This window comes from Rousettus aegyptiacus, unplaced genomic scaffold (assembly GCF_014176215.1).
Source record: "Rousettus aegyptiacus isolate mRouAeg1 unplaced genomic scaffold, mRouAeg1.p scaffold_m13_p_1, whole genome shotgun sequence".
In the NCBI taxonomy this organism is placed as follows: domain Eukaryota; kingdom Metazoa; phylum Chordata; class Mammalia; order Chiroptera; family Pteropodidae; genus Rousettus; species Rousettus aegyptiacus.
The window spans coordinates 139878250-139895213 of NW_023416284.1; the positions used below are offsets into that span (position 1 = coordinate 139878250).

Sequence of the window (16964 nt, forward strand, 5' to 3'; positions counted from 1 at the left end):
CTCTATGAAAAGAAACAAGTTTTTAACTTCTCATGAACTCAGTTTTCTTTCTGAAAATGGGAATAATCATAGGATTGTGTAAGGATTAAATGTTACAATTTACGTAAAATTCTTAGCACAGTGCCTGTTGTACAGCAAATGCTTAAGGGATATTAGTAATTATTGTTGTCAAATTGATATTTTCCTTGATTTATGAACATGAAATATAATGATACCCTCCCCAGGACCCGGAAGATCTATTTTTCTTTGCAAATTTTTAAGGAAATGTCTTTCTCTCTCCACAGTTACTCTCAAAGATACTTTATCCAAGCATCTGAGGGCTCCCTCTTCTCCTTCATTGCCCCATTTCCCCAACACACAAATGCACACACATACACAGGATAATAGAGTCAACTACCTAGCCTCTTAGAGAAGTTCCTTCTATAAGTCTTCCAATTATTCCTGACTGAGGGAATGGTACAGGCCCAATTTTATTCATTTATATGTCTTTCCATAGCTTTCTACAATAAACGTTTCTTCTATATTCTCTAAAAATGAAGTGTGTTTATGAAAATAAAAAGAATGTAGAAATATAGCTTCTCATCAGAGATGAGAATAGATGGTATTGCTATTATTAAAATAAGTATTTCTTTCAATATACTAGAGCTTAAGTTCACCCCTGACAGATGGTTATAACATGATGAGTGAAAAGCATTAGTAATTTAACATATTTAAACTACTGTGGAAAATTAGCAACTTTATGAAAATTGAAAAACTCATTTCCTAATGTGATTTGGGCAAGCCTGCAAGGATTTTCATTAAATAATATGAAACAAATTAGAAGGATAGAAAGCTCAGGGACAGTAAACACCATCACAATGTTAACCATTTAAAGACTAAAAACTTTTCATTGCATTTAATGGTATTAAGAAAAAACGATACTTGATTATCAGGGAAATAATTTGAGGTATTTTACCATTTAGAATTTAACCAAAGTATTTAGAAAATCACAAGTGATATTAAAAAGTTTTTAAAGTTTAGATTCAAAATAATTACATAAAGGTTTAGTAGCATAATAATTCAGGTACTGAATATATAATTGTTTCTTTGGTGTTTTCATCATATTGTTTTTTTCTTTTTCTCTTTATTCTTGCAATAAATTTTGCTATGCTAATCCGGAAGCACATAGAAATGAGAAGCAGAGTAAATCAGCTGCTGCATTTCACAGTGAAGAATGCTTTAAATATCAACATGATTGTTATTGAGACAATTCTCAAGTGTAAAGTCTTTGTTTTATTTTGGTTATTGACTATTTTCCTTTTTTTAAAAATTTCTTTTTTATGTTTCTGTCTACAGAAAGCTGACCTTGCTGTTGCTCCACTGGCTATTACCTATGTTCGAGAGAAAGTCATCGACTTTTCCAAGCCCTTTATGACACTTGGAATAAGTATTTTGTACCGCAAGCCCAATGGTACAAACCCAGGCGTCTTCTCCTTCCTGAATCCTCTCTCCCCTGATATCTGGATGTATATTCTGCTGGCTTACTTGGGTGTCAGTTGTGTGCTCTTTGTCATAGCCAGGTAACATGCTCACTTTTGTGATTTTTTTGGCAATTGTTACCTCCTTTTTCTAACTAATAATTGTCAAAAGTCACAATCAATTTTACTTTTCTTTTTCTTTATTCTCCATGGGGTGCTGAAGAATAATGAACATTTAAGAGTCATATAACATTAAAATGTACTATGATGCCTTTTTGGGCAGAAAGCATGCTGGTTGTGTCAGTAAGCTATAACTGTGATAGAGTTTACTTTTCTTAATCAGAAACTAGAAGTAGTCCAAATCGATATGATATACAAATTATTTCCTTATTTTGAAGATTTCTCTTGAACCAGACAGCAAAATACTAGTATTACTAATTAGTTTTACTAATTTATATTAATAAATCAGTCATCAGAAAAACCAAAGTGGTAAAACTTAAAAAAAAGGCTTCTTTTTTTTATTGACATAAGACTAATTAAAAACAAGCATTTTAAATATAAAAAGACTACCACTATTTTCTACATAAAATTGGGTTTTTTTTTCAAAGAATAAACGTAACACTACAAAAATTTGCCTTATTTTCTTGACATGTAGGTTTTATTTTAATCATAGAATCAGAAACTTTAATGCCTAACTAAAAATACATAGTTTTAATTTACATAATGGTCTCTTCAACCTATGATACAGCTTAATGTATATTGCTTTTCTACTTTATTATTGTCCTAGGAGTAGAAATTTATACTCATTTGTCATTTTGCTTACCTCATTATCAAATTTTTAATGGATGATCATTTCAATGTGATTTAGTTTTCTTTTGCCTTAATTAAGAAGATAAAACTATCCCTCAGGACTCAGAACACTATTGTTACTCTACTGAGCTTGAAAGTCACATATTCATTATAGACTTTAAATTTTTATATTCTAGCACACATCAAAAAGATAGCTTGAAATCCAAGATGAATTATAATTTTACAGATTTTTTCATGTTGATAATATGTATCAAGTACAAATATGTTTTTTTGCTCTATCATCAAAATTAAATATTAAATATATGCAGGAGAGGGTTAAATTACATTAAATAATTTCTTCTGATCAATTTATCAGTAAGGATATTTGGCCTTCTTTGAATTTATTATTTTTTCAATGACGTTATGTACATTTTTCTAGCAGTACAAAAAAATTAATAAAAAGACAAAAATCAATGATAGAAACAGAATAATATTTTATATATTTTGACATATTTACTTTGTTATATTTATATACAAATGTTTTTGATATATTTATACATAAATTTCATACAAATTTATAATATTTCACCTAATTGGTTCAATATTAACACGAGCGCTTCAAATAGTTATCATTTATATTTGTTGGAAAATTTGTTTTGGAACCATATACACATATACCATTTGTAGTTCTATGGTAGATAGTATTAAAATATGTATTTGAAGTTTGGAGTTCTCCCCCAAAAATGGAGAATTTGGAGTATGAAGTTCTTAAGTTTTTAGCCTCAACTTTTTTCATGTCTTGTGAAAATAAAACAGCCTTCTTATTTTCAAGCATCTTTGAAAAAAGTACATCTTTTTATAGTGACCAACACAAGCCATCCTGTTTTATATGTATTCAGAGATTTGAGTTCAAGGATGACAGTTCAAATTATTCAGTGACTGAAGAACTATGAAACCTGTCCATAGGGCAAACAGAAAAATAAATAGTTCAAAGTATAGAAAAAGCCAAAGTATAGAAAAAAACTTCAGGTACACTTGTTTCTTCTTAATTAAATTAACAAAATTCCCCAGGTAGAATATAAACAAAGCCAGAACAAAAAGGTTCTGAGAATTCTGAGACAATAGCATGGGCATCAATCATGCTGAATTAAGTCTAACTGTCATTTCCAAGGGATTTTAAACACAGGCAATTGGGTTATTTCAAATTCATATTAAAAATTTTAGATAGTCTCAATCTTCTCTGCCTAAATGTTCTGAAATTAGATTCAAAAGCAAATACTGAAACATCTGGATTCTTTCACAGCTTAAATATACATTTGCGAGTAGAGGTATGTAGTATGTATATGTGCTTATCTAATATTTCTATAACTCTCACTTTGATAATCCATCAAATAATGTAATAATATAAAATCTTTATTATTATAATAACTGATTAATTTTACTCAAAAGAAATACATTGGATCGTCCTATTCGAGAACATAACATTAGCTGGGTACTATTTTTCAGTATTTAATTTTTGAAATATTGTTGTTACATTTTGTCATTAGTTAATACATGAATGTATTTGAAAATAATTTTATTTCAATATTTTATTTAATGATATGAAAATATTCTCATATACTTTAAAAATTAAGTATAAATTCTTTATTTATGGGCAAACTAACAGGTAGACTGTTAAATAATAAACATATTCTATATTAAGAAATAATATTAGATGTCCTTGGTAAAATAACACATAATATAAAAATAAACTATAGATTCTTTTAGAATATTTCATTCATTCTCAGTATTAAAATAATTTTGTGTAAATATGTCATTTTTTAAAATTCAGTAAAAACTCAAATTAAAAGATAATTTATTGGCTAGAGTCCATTTAAATTTTACATTAAATGTCCCAAACAAAATGAATTTATATAATTAAAATCCACTCTGACATGATATTAAATTATTGTTACCATGGAAAAAGTTCATGATGTACAAATACTGATGAAATATCCAAGTTTCAATTGTAAAACTTAATTACAATTCTAATTTAAATGGAATCATAATATTTGTTATCGAAATAAGTGTAGTTTTTAAATTTTACCTATGAATAAATACCTATTGGCTATGAATGAAATACATCGAAATATTTGATAGTTATCCTAATTTTTTGTGAGTGCCATGTATTTTAAATATATTTTTCTAAAAAATGGCTTGTAACATAATTCACTGAAGAAAAACATAGCTAACGATAAAGAAAATAGACCATTAAGTAGATTGTTGTTATCATTAGAATATTAGATTTAAGACTTATTGAATTATCTGCTATATCATGGTACTAACAATACTAATTTTATGATAATTTGAGAACTGATCATAATTGTTAGAATTTATGTTTTTAAAATTAAATTTAAAGGTAGTTGGTGATTGTGATACCTTTGTAAAATATCCCCTTCACCTTTATTTTATAAGAGAAAGATAATCTAAAAAAATACTTAACAAAAGATCTAAATTTTTTAACCAGTATTAACAAAGATATATATGGTCTTGTTTTGCTGGTATGGTTTTATAATATGTGATCTCTACCAAACAGTTGCATTATTGTTTATAGCATAATGACATAACCAACATGCTTGTCTGAATTAGCCAAGAAATCTTATTTTAGAGTAGAGATGAGCCTGAGGGTAGTGTGTTCTAGATATAGAATGGCCTTATCCCAGGTATCCTAACAATAGCTCTTGGCTGACAGAGGGTTAGGAAAATATCTTGTCCATAATTTGTACTTAATCATAATTACCCCTAAACTTTTCCCCCTCTTTCTATTCTTTTTTTCTTTGACCTAGGTGTATTAGCATAGAGATGTCAGTTAGTCATATAAAAACTGGTTAAGGAATACACGCTTTACATGAATGAGTTATTTTTCACCTTGCTTCAAATATTTTCTTTATTAAAGAAGAGATGATATAGATACGATAAATACTATTTATAAAATAATTCAATTTAAATTCCCATAATATTAGAGATTTTTTTTTTTTTTTTTTTTTTTTTTTTTTAACCATAGTTTCTCTGACAACCAGAGCTGTTCTGAAATACAGCGTGTAAATCCTGGTCTAGGATTCTTAGTAGTTTGTTACACAGAGATGAATGACTGAAAACTAAGCTTAAAAGAGGGGAATAATGGTACACATATTTCCCTCCAACAGGATTGATGTGAGCTTAATAATTATTCACTAAATAGATGAGAACACTACATATTTTATTCTGAGATTAGCATTTAAAATTAAATACGAATAAACTCTAGAGAAGAAAAATAATACTATACCAAATTTTGTAGTAAAGATATTATTACCCAGAAATTTCTTAGGATATTTAAATGAACACATGAATATGGTCAAAATAGGAAAAAGAGTACAAGAAAGTAAGCAATAGTTACTAACCTGGCCTTCTTAGCAAGAAAACAAATCAAGTAATATTCACTGTTATTAATATATAACATTAGTTTTTATGAGTAAAGAAGAATATAGAAATATCTTGTGTGTTTTTACCTTGAATCACTTTACACTGTTTTTAGAATATTATCTATTGTATTATTGAATTAGGCAGCAGGGTATGGTATCCTTAGAATCTGCTTAAGGCTTTATTATTATACTGACCACCAGGACTGTCTTGACATGTTTTGGCTCTAACATGGTCTGTGGTCACAAGATGACAAGGCTCTTGCCTTACTGAGTGTCCTTGTACTTGTAAAAATATTCCGTATTTCTCTTGGAGCTCAGAGGTAGAGGTGTTCTAAATAGAGTGCTCTTAATGGTATAACCGAGTTTAGAAAACCATGTCCAAAGTGCTTATATTAACAGTTTTGATCTTGGCTCCTGACTAGAGTGCAATAGCTTTTATATTCCTGTCACAGTGATGGGTGACATTTAATGTACAGTGAAGGGCAACAATGAATTATTATGCACTTGGAAATGGATTACTGTTTTGGTGGGATGTTCAATGTTAAACTAATCTGCTGTCAAAAAACTGTTGTCAAATTGAAATGAAACGACAATTTCGTTGTGCGTCTTTGCCACCAACTTGCCCACCTCTTACTATAAAACCATTTCACTTTTACCTTTCTATAACATAATTTTAGATATATTTTACTTTTATTTCTTATTAGCCATTTATTATTTTACTCAAGTAAATTGCAAGAAAGCCTGTCTGTTATTCTTCTTCCTATTTAGCAATTTTTCTAGAATCTAATGAAAATATGTTTTGAAATAGTGCTATTTTGCTAATATACCTTTCACACATATGAAAGATTATTAATATTGATTATATTAACAAATACCTCAATTATGGACCTTAAGGTCAACATTGATTAAAACTATATGCACTTTCAAACTATGTTTCTATAGGAGAGGAGGTTACCTATACATTAATAGTTTTTTTTCCACATAATTTAGTTGGTAAATTCATTATAAAATAATTTACTTCTCTAATATTAATACTTTTAATAATGTTCATGGTTGCAAAGTAGACAAGGAATTGCTCACCCAGAAAATAATTTTTAGTTCGTATAATTAGTAGAACCAACCAAATGAAACTAAGGTGAATTAGTGACTTTTTTTCAGCTATGGTGAATATGGTATTTAGGTAATTGAGGTAGATGAGATTTTAGCTGAAATTATTTGCACTAGCATAAAGGAGAGCATCTTAGTCATCATGAGAGAAAATAAATATATTTTCCACCTTTTAATTTTATAATCATTTATAAGAATGAAAGATTTGAGAAAAAATTGAGTAAGAGACAATTTAAAATTAAAGTGCTTTTTCTGTAATCTGTAGTCAAATGATTTTTGGCATATTCTTTTAAAGATAATTGTACCTAGTATATTTTAGAAGTTTCTACCTCTATTTCTAAATTATTTTTTCACATAAAATATTATTTTGATTGTTAGGACAAAATTAAGTATAAATGCAAGAGCAGAAGTCTGATTGCTTTATTTTTCATATTCTATGGATAAATTATTTGCCTCTGTGTCTTTCTTTTCCTCTAACACCAAGTTGAATTCAAAGATTCCTAAAAGCAAAAGAGCCACCTTTCTGTCTAGTTGTTCCAAGTGTGTTCACTCATTAAATACCTTGGCTAGTGAACTTCTGAAATCTACAGTCACTCTATGATGATTTGTTCCACTTTAGAAGTTTCACGATGTCTAGATTATTGATCACAGAAACTAATTTTAATGAATTACAATATATAGATTTACCTTAAGAAACTTAAGATGCTAGAAATTTGACTATTTATTAAATTATTATATTTGCCAACAAACAATGACACCTCTGTTCTTAATGAATCATTTAGAGAACATGTAATTATGTTTTTAACACATATATGCCAGTGCATGTATGCACACACACATACACTCACAATCTCCTGATGAGAAGCAGTGGTCTTGTAAGAAATTACTTTTTCTCTGAAAGATTTTAAAGGGTGTAATGATTTCTTTGGCAGTTGCCACCATTTTTAATGAATTAATTCAGGTTGAAAAACTAATAGAACAAGGACAATACTGTGAATGGCTGGTTTCTCTTCCTTTTTATTTTTTACTTTCTTTTCCTTTTTTTTTTTTTTTTTGCCATAAGAAAGAAATTATTTGAGGTGATTCTTAAGAAACAAGATAAAGAGAACCAAGCATTTTTCACCAAGTGATGCATTTTTCCATATTTTACAGTTTCTAGGTAGCCACTCTTCCCATTGCTGCAGAGTACTATGAAATGTGTGTAAGAAGCTATCTAACTACTAGCTTGTTTTGTTTGTGTTAATTATGGAAATAAAATTGCGGTTCTGTTTATTCATAGCCCCCAGCAAAATGAACCCCTTGGACTTTTGGTGGTGGGGTTTTTAGTCACCTAAGAAAGATCTTTACAATCCAAAACTATCACAAGAAAGTTAGTGTTTTCTTTTAAAATTTTAACAGTGTCTTTATGAAATATTTTAATCTACAATGTCTAGTCAAGAGAGGTGTACATAGACCTAGAAATATTGGAATATGTGTAGGAAGCCAGTGAAACAAAGATAATGAGGAAATGAAATGTTTATTAGGGTTTTTTTTTCTTTCTCTATGTATTTGTACAGGGTTGAGTACTATATTTAAAAAAGCAGTTGTCTTCAGAAATGTAGAAAAGTATCTCAGTTTTTTAAAATTTTTTAATTTTTAATTTAATTTTATTTTTTTAAGGTAAGTGTGACACTTGAATTAGTAAAAATTTTACCAAGATAAAGCTGCGCTTTTGTTGTAGATTCTTTGGTGTAAGAGTTCTTTCGGATGGATGTTTTTCTGTATAGGTTTGTGCTGGATTGACGGGTCATGTAGAGGCAGTCATTGAGAGAGAAAAGGAAAAAAAAACTAAAACATATTGCTTGTCAACAATATTGAGGTCATATTTAAGGCCCATGAAGAGATTAATTTATTAGTTTCCAAGGAACAAATCGACCACATACCCCTGGCAAATGAGATTAGAGAAGTTTAATCCTTCGTTTAATCTTATTATTGTATTTTTTATAATTCTAATTTATTATGTAGGGAAAGCATGTTCTAAGAAAAGAAAACAGATTTTGGAAAGGAACTTGTAGTACTTGATTCTTTTTGACTATCATGTTAAATTCACCTTTCACTTTTTCCTTCTAAGATTATATAAAAAATAAAGTTGGCTACCTTTTTATTTTTAAAGAGTGCTGTATTAAATGTTTGTATTACATGTTAGCAGTTCATTGTCTTATAATAAAAAAGTTACAATAAGATCAGCTATTTACCTACACTTAAAAAGTGTGTTTTTCTCTTTAGATATGAAAATAAGAAAGCTTAAAACATATTTCCAATCACTTGGATACTTAAACAGGAGACATTAGCAAGCTACGCATGTGCAGATTTGCCTTATAAATCTATTCTCTAGAAATGATAACTTCCCTCCCATGAAATTTACTAGCTATATATAAAAAGAATTGCACTGCATTGTGAGTTTTCTGGAGATTCAAAATGCTATTGATGTTATTTTGATTTTTTTTCATAATTCAAACATGTGGTAGAAGTATCATTAATATTAAATGAAAGTATATGGATGTAATTTTTAGTGGTAATTTATGACTTTATTTCTTCATGCTATGTAAAATAATACACTCTATCCAAATAATTAATGAGTAGGAGATATAGTGTCATCAACCAATACAACTTCATTCATTAGAACATGTCACAACACCTTAATTGCTATAATTTTTTACATTCCATTACATAATTACATCACTCAAGTTAAATTGTTTTCATATCAATCCTGTTGGTTGTATATCTTTTTTTTTTTTTCTTTAGGCAAATTATCATCGCTCTCTCCAATAGCAATAGGAATTTCAATATGATATTAGATAGAAAGAGCTTGTTAGCATCTATTTTTACATAAATAGAATTAGTAAAACAAATAATAACACAAACTAGTCTATTGATTTTCAACACTATAAAAGTGAACTTATATCTTAAATTATATTAATTTTATAGCTGTTATTGAAATGTATGGAAATCCAGAAATTAATCTCACAATCTTTATGATGAGAAAATTTTATTAATAAAGTTATTATACACATGTACATTTTTAAACTATAATTATTCTATTTTGCCTAATTACTATGGATTGAAACATAATTTGAGTTTCATTATTTTATAGCACATATAAAATGTAATTCCCACCTCCCCACCTCCACCTGCATATAACTTAATTTCCTGCTATGCTATTCTTTATGAGAGATGTTTAACCCAAGATTAATTATTTGAAAACATTTCCTATTTTCATGTGACTCGTCTGACTACTTCTGAGATGATGAAATGAAATGAATTTACAATAGATTTTTCTATTAATACAATGGACTTAATATTTGAAGCAAAGGTGAAATTGTAGGTTTTGAATGTTACTGGCATGATAAACATTATAAAGAGAATAGGGCTACAACTGTCATCTAAGTTGGTACAGAATATGCACCTGAATATTATTTTAACATAAGAAAATTAGGTAAGTGTTTCCCTGCTTCCCTTATTATTATTGGTACTGAGAATGGGGGTGCTGGGAGGTGTGTTTCAGTATAAGTTTAGCAATTCATTAGACTGAAGATATGTTTTGGAAACTGGTATGAATAAAGTGATTATACAAAAAAAATTGAAAATAGTGAAAATTTTGCTTTTAGAAAAAGATGCAAAAATAAGATCCACATTCAGGGAAATATATGTTGATTTCAAAATTTTTGTATTATTACTTCAATTTTCAATTAGGGCTTCAAAAATTTTAATCAACAAGATAGTACACTTAATGTTTAAAATCTTTTTCCTGCCAAAAATTTATAAATGTTTATCTATATTCTTAATTCAGGTATTTGAGTTGAAAACAATAATAGTGAATGCTTTCCAAACATACTTCAGTTGTTTTAAGTACTAAAATGCAGTGTCTATACTTAACTTTTAAGTATTTTATTGATATATTTGATACAATAGTGTATAATTTTAAAGGATATATACTTAAAAAAAAAAAAAGCCCACAACTCATTAAACCTTGTGAAACTTTTATTAAAATTTATTTTATAGTTAAATATTTAATAAGAAAAAAATTTAAAGTGCTTTGCATGTTTACGGTACCTGGTTTGCTATTTTTATATAATCCAGATATTTGCATATTAGCAAAATCAATTCAAATGTCCAAGAAAACTAAAACCTAAAAATACTAGAAAACTAAACACTACTTTCTAATGCTAGCTTCAACTTCTTGTTGATTACATTATTTACTTATCGAGGGTCCATTTTTAAAAAGCATAGTCTGTTTCATTTTTCAGTATTAGCAACCACATGACCACCTGACTGATCTGAGGGCAGTCTGCCTTGAGCCTTTTAATACTGGACTTACTACTTTTAAAATCCTTAGCAAATGTGTTTCAAGCTAAACACTTGCTTCTGATCTGTAAGTCTAAGAGAGAATTCTTTCAAATGTAAATTATGCAATTATTGTCTTTAAAATAATTAACTTTTGAATGTTTGGTACTTCATTTGTAAATAAATAAGCTATATTGGTAAAAAAAAAATTATTGACAGGATAAACTTATGTTTTCAAATGCAGTGTCAATATGTGGACAATTTTCCTTATTATTTCCAATTTAAAGCCACTCTTAATTTAATTTGATTGGCCAATGGGGTGTTAAAAAAATAACGGTATTAGTAGATATTTGATGAGACTATATAAAAGCCACTGTGCAATTTTCAAAATAGATTCCAGCTTTTTCCAGCTTTAAGTGTAGAATTATATTTATATTTTATGTATATAAAATTAAGTGAATTTTGTGGTAAATAAAATAGTACAATTCCTATAGAAATCTTAAAATAAATAATAAGTTATTATAATAAGAAGTTTTTTATTTCATACGAATAAAAATAATCTTAACTAGTATAAAGCTTATGTATGTTGCAGTATACCATTGTGACTTAATTTTATTTTTTCTTAAAGTATTTCTTAGGAGAAATATAGGTCACAAGGATCGAAAACCAACCTATTGTTGATGTAAATTTTCTACATCAGATATAAATTTTAAATAGGAATCAGCAGGAAGTCCTACATTTTGAAGATATTTATTATTTATTTTTTGTCATTATCACTTTGTAGATGATAGTGAAATATATATTTCCTCGAGATTATATTTTTAATATATTTAGTTGCTATTTAAATTTATCATTAATAAATTATAAACCAATGAAACTGATCATTGTTACCATCTCATTAAGCCCCTCAATCCATTCAAATTTACTAAATAATATGTTTAATAGCATATTATTGTAGCATTCATATACAGATATCCCTGTACTTCACTCTGTAAATCTGATGACCTTCTGTTACTAAAACTACTGATTAAACAGTGCCAAGGTTAATTAATGAATAATGTAAAACTAGAAATTTAACATATATAATGTGTATTGTTCAATGGTGTGATGGTAATTATTTAATAACTGGCTATGGCTAAGAGAGAGGCTTTCATTTATAGCAATTGTCATTTTTTTTGTGGTATAACTACCACTATGGCCGTTATCAGGCTACCAATGGAGTCTCACTGGATGTGGAATTGGGAAGATAGGTGGAACATTGGTTCTCCCAAGCCAGTAAGAGCTGGCTCTGGTATACTGTTAATATGTACCATGCTCAAATGAAGGGAAAATCATAGATCATAGAAGTGAATAGCCATCCAGAGAGAATATGTTTAAATAGCTCTGCAGTGTTTATCAGAAAGATATGGGAAAGTTAATAGCAATGTTATAGAGCCTTAAAGAAAAAGTAAAGAGTTGGGCCTTTATTAACAAAGTTAAGACCTTTGAAGTAATTCTAATCTTAAATACCACTTTATCTTTTTATTAATGAAAATAATTTTATATTTAAACAATTAGCATATTTTTTGAAGTTAACTTTATATTAAAAGATATGTGGAGAAAAGAAATACAGTAAGAAAAACTGTAGCTATATGACAGTCTCATGGAATGAGTCAGTGCGGATGCTGATATTTTCTGAATTATTGAGTTTATCGTTAAATTAGAGATCTTTAACTCTTTACATGGAAAATATTTAACCATGAAATAGTCTTCCTTGATTAAAATTTTTAATCAAAAATTCTAAAAGAAATACAATTTTCTGAGATCATTCAATAACAATATTATAAACATCAATTAATGTCCTCTGATAATTCAGTAATAGATTCAGAGCCTGTGTCAGTGGGAATAGCTTCAAAAATAGGTCGTAAGACACCTGACAGAACAATTACTTAAATAGGGGAATTACTGTTCTCATGGAGTCTTAAATTAGGCAGGGCAAGATCGAAACAGCTGCTAAAAGGTGATATCAAGTATCATAGCACGTTCTATCTACATGCTACATTATTCTTAGACTGAAGCTTTCTTTCTCACAATTGCAAGATGGTGACTACAACTCCAGGCATCATATCCCAGGCAAGAAAGGAGAAAGGAAAATGGGCAAAAGACATTGCCTTTTAATTCAAAAAGGAAATGCTTCTTATATCAACATCTTATTGGCTAGAATTATTTTACTTGGCTATCCCCAAAGAGGCTGCAGATGTGAGTTTCTTTTATCTGGATATACTTCCACCTCAGTTCTTTTGTAAGTAAGAAAGATGTTATTGGTCATGTAATTGACTGTGTCTTAAATTGTGAAGTGATGTTTGGCCACACATAAAATTCTCTCGAGTTTCTTCTTTCAAGTGTCCAGTTTTGAAATTTTCTTTTTTATCTGTAATCAGTTTACCTGCTTCTAAGCAGCCTGAAAACTTCCTTCCTATTTCTTATTTTAAACTAACATTCTCTTTAAAATAAGTTAATGAAGCTTGTTTACTAATATATAAAACATAGGTGTAGATATTTTATATTTTAGGTATCTTTTGTAATTTCTATCTGATCCTGGCCTATATTCTTGAAACATGAATTTACCAAATTAATTTTGTTATAAGAAGCATGACTTGTTATTCTAATATTACTTTAAATGGCACTATGTATATACATTTTCAATCTTATAGAAAATAACCCTGGTTTATTTTTGATATGGAATGTTTTAGTACATCCATGCCTTCTTTAACTCTTCTAAAGCAATGAAGAATTTGGAGCAAAAAAAGAAAAATATTGTTTAGTGTGGTAGTCTTCATAATACTCATATAATATAAATGTATTGTAGCGTATCATAGGACAGCTTTTCCAAAACATCCGATGCTAAGCAGTTTCAAGGGGCTAAAAATAAATCCAAGGGTATTCTATTATCAAGTAAGATTATAAGAACTATGTTCTAGATCCACTTCTTGGAACTTCACTATTAAAAAATTAAAAGCTGTGAAAAGTCTCACAATAAAGAAATCTAATTATTTTAGTTTACCTCAGCACTTTCCAAACATTTTCCACTATGGGATTTTTTTACCTCTATAATCTCTACATTATCTCTTATTATATGTTTTCTATTAATAACAAAACAATTAATCTGCTGAATCAAAGATATGAAGCATTTCTTTAATGTGTAAGTTTATTTGAATTTTTTGTTTTCATCATACAAATTCCATATAGATTAAATCACCTAAACAAGAATGAGTTAACATTCATGCCCTGAGTCCTCATGAGATTATCATCAGTGTTCATTTTGCTAATGTGCATGGAAAGTAAAATAGTGAAAGTGAAATAAATTAAATTTAATATTTTACTTCCATTTAAAAATAGTGTGACAATAACTTATTTTATTATGAACTTGGTTAGAAAATCAAATTTTGCTATATAATAATCAGAAAGACACTCATTGAATATTTAAGAAAATGGTTCCTTATATGCATTAAAAGTCGTAAAATAATAATTTACATCATTATTTTAGAATAATGTTAACCCTGGCAAATAAGCTCTGTTTTTCATACTTGGAAATTATGATTTGAGAAAAAATATGTCTTAAATAAATTATAGTTTTATTAATAATATTACCATGTGTGCTAAAAGAGAAAATATTTTGCAAAAGAGTTGATAATTTTGTTTCTTGCAAGGATGAAGTTATCTATTCTTATATAAATAATCAACACTTTAGGTAGATGAATTATGTAAATTTTCATTTGAGATGTAATTCTGAAGCTTTATATTTTTACAAGGTTGTACTCTTTCTGTCAGAGTCTTATATGTCTAGCTTATGACCTACATTCTACAAACAGGGATGAAGGATGTCACTGTATTTTAAATCTCATTAATATATTAGGTAACATCAAATAATAATTATTAATGTTCTAATTCTATATGGGATACAAATACTCTAAGTACGAAAAGCCAGAAAATAAGTCGTAAATTCAGCACACGTGAGCCTATGCTGTTTAACACTCAGCTATAGTGATATTGAAATGGCTTGTCTAGGGACAACCAGCAATTTTTATCTACATGCTTCTAGTTTGCTCATCTTATGCAGGTTGGACAGGTAGCAATTTTGAATGGCTCATCTTAAAATGAATGCAATTATCTGAGGATTATATGGTCCATTCTGCAAGGCATTCACTCATTTTAATCTTTTGTTTGCAGCCTTATAGCTATTCTTATACACTCTCATTCATAGTTAATGGAAAGTATTATACTTTAGGCTTTAGCGTATTTCAAATAAAATATGCTATTAGATAATAGCTTGAAAAATGGCAGTTATTCTTTCTCAAATTTATACCAAATATTTGTTTCTTAAAATAAATGATGGTATACCAATTACTTACTTTGTGATCATAAAATGATATGTACTCAAAATATTAAGTCTATGATGATAGTTTGCAACAAGATTAAGATTATATAAATTCGGATTGATTTCTAAATAAAAATATACCATGATTTTTTTCTTCACTGATTTTTGCAATTTTTGCACTATCTGAAAATTAACTCTATCAATCCTCTCTAACTAACCTTAATCCTCTCAGCTAATTCTATCAATCCTCTCTCTCTCTCTCTCCATCCATCAGTTATCAATAAGTACTACCCATATAAATCACAATATGAAAAATATATTTACTTATGTATTCCTCATTTATAATTCCTAATATACATTTAACCTGCCTGTGACTATACTTAATTTCAGAAATAAGAAGGTAAAATTTATTTTTTAAGTTTCATTACATGAGAAAGCATTACATAAGTCAGTTACAGTTTTGTGAATAAGTGTTCTCGGTGATAAAGATGACTTTTTACTACACAATGCAGCAACTAGAGACAGTAATTTGATCTCCTTAACTCATATGTGAAAACCTATTCAGAAATTCCATTCTGTAATAAAATAAATAGAAAATATTTGTTCAAAAATCCAATTTTTTGAGAAAAGCTATAATTTTTCCTTTTATTTTTAACCTGGACATTTTAAAAGAACTTTGTGTGAAAGCATTTCCTACAAATATTTTAACTCTTTTGAATTTTAGTTATAAAGTAATCATAATTTGTCTTATGTCTGTATGTGTATTTTAAACCTTGGGTTAAAGACTATCAATATCAGAGATTAAGTACATTTACTCCCAAATTTTGAGTACCCACTCCTGGGTACTCTCCAATGACTAAGCAATGTGGGGAAATAGAAACTTAATGTGTTCCTTCTAAATGGATGGATTTAAAATTTAATTTTGTAAAAGCACAGAAGGACCTGGGTAAGTACCAGATAATAATAAATTAGTCCATCCGGAGATAGTACTCTAAAAGGCATAAAGGGTCAAGTAGATTCCCCAAGAGTACAAAATCTGTACAGACTATGCTCAAGAAGTTAGTAAAGAACAAATGGCCTTTTAATGTTAAGCATTGTCTACAGAAGATGTCATCCAATTGATATATTTGTCTATAATGTATCTGGAGGCTATATGCCAGACTACAACCAATAGTGATTCCATTTGTAGTTTTTGGCTCTCTTAACCACATGTTACCTACCCGAGATTTGATTTACTGGCCTAATAAATGTTAGTGAATGTTAGTTTATACTAGGAACTGGTAGCACAGCAAACGACACACTGCTTTTGATTGTTATTTTTTTCTCATTTATTGTTTTAAAAACCAAGCACTGTATAGCCATTAAGTTATGAAGAAAGACACAAAGCACTACAGTCAAAGCAATGAAATGATTAAACCTTTAAAAATTACAAACAGATTGCTCAGGATTTTCAATATAAAGATAAGATAATTGCATTAATTCTGAAATGAT

General features: G+C 28.5%; 1 protein-coding gene across 6 annotated transcripts in view; it reads left to right on the forward strand.

Moving 5' to 3' along the window:
• The window catches only part of GRIK2 (glutamate ionotropic receptor kainate type subunit 2), a 545286-nt gene that overhangs the window by 400807 nt on the left and 127515 nt on the right, over positions 1-16964 (forward strand). For 5 of the 6 annotated variants that reach the window (XM_016124557.2, XM_016124559.2, XM_016124558.2 and 2 more), the window contains one exon: positions 1336-1559. In XM_016124557.2, coding sequence (XP_015980043.1) covers positions 1336-1559 — 224 coding nt within the window. Of the gene's footprint in view, positions 1-1335; positions 1996-16964 lie in introns of those variants that run through there. The other variant, XM_036220355.1, reaches the window with a different exon arrangement.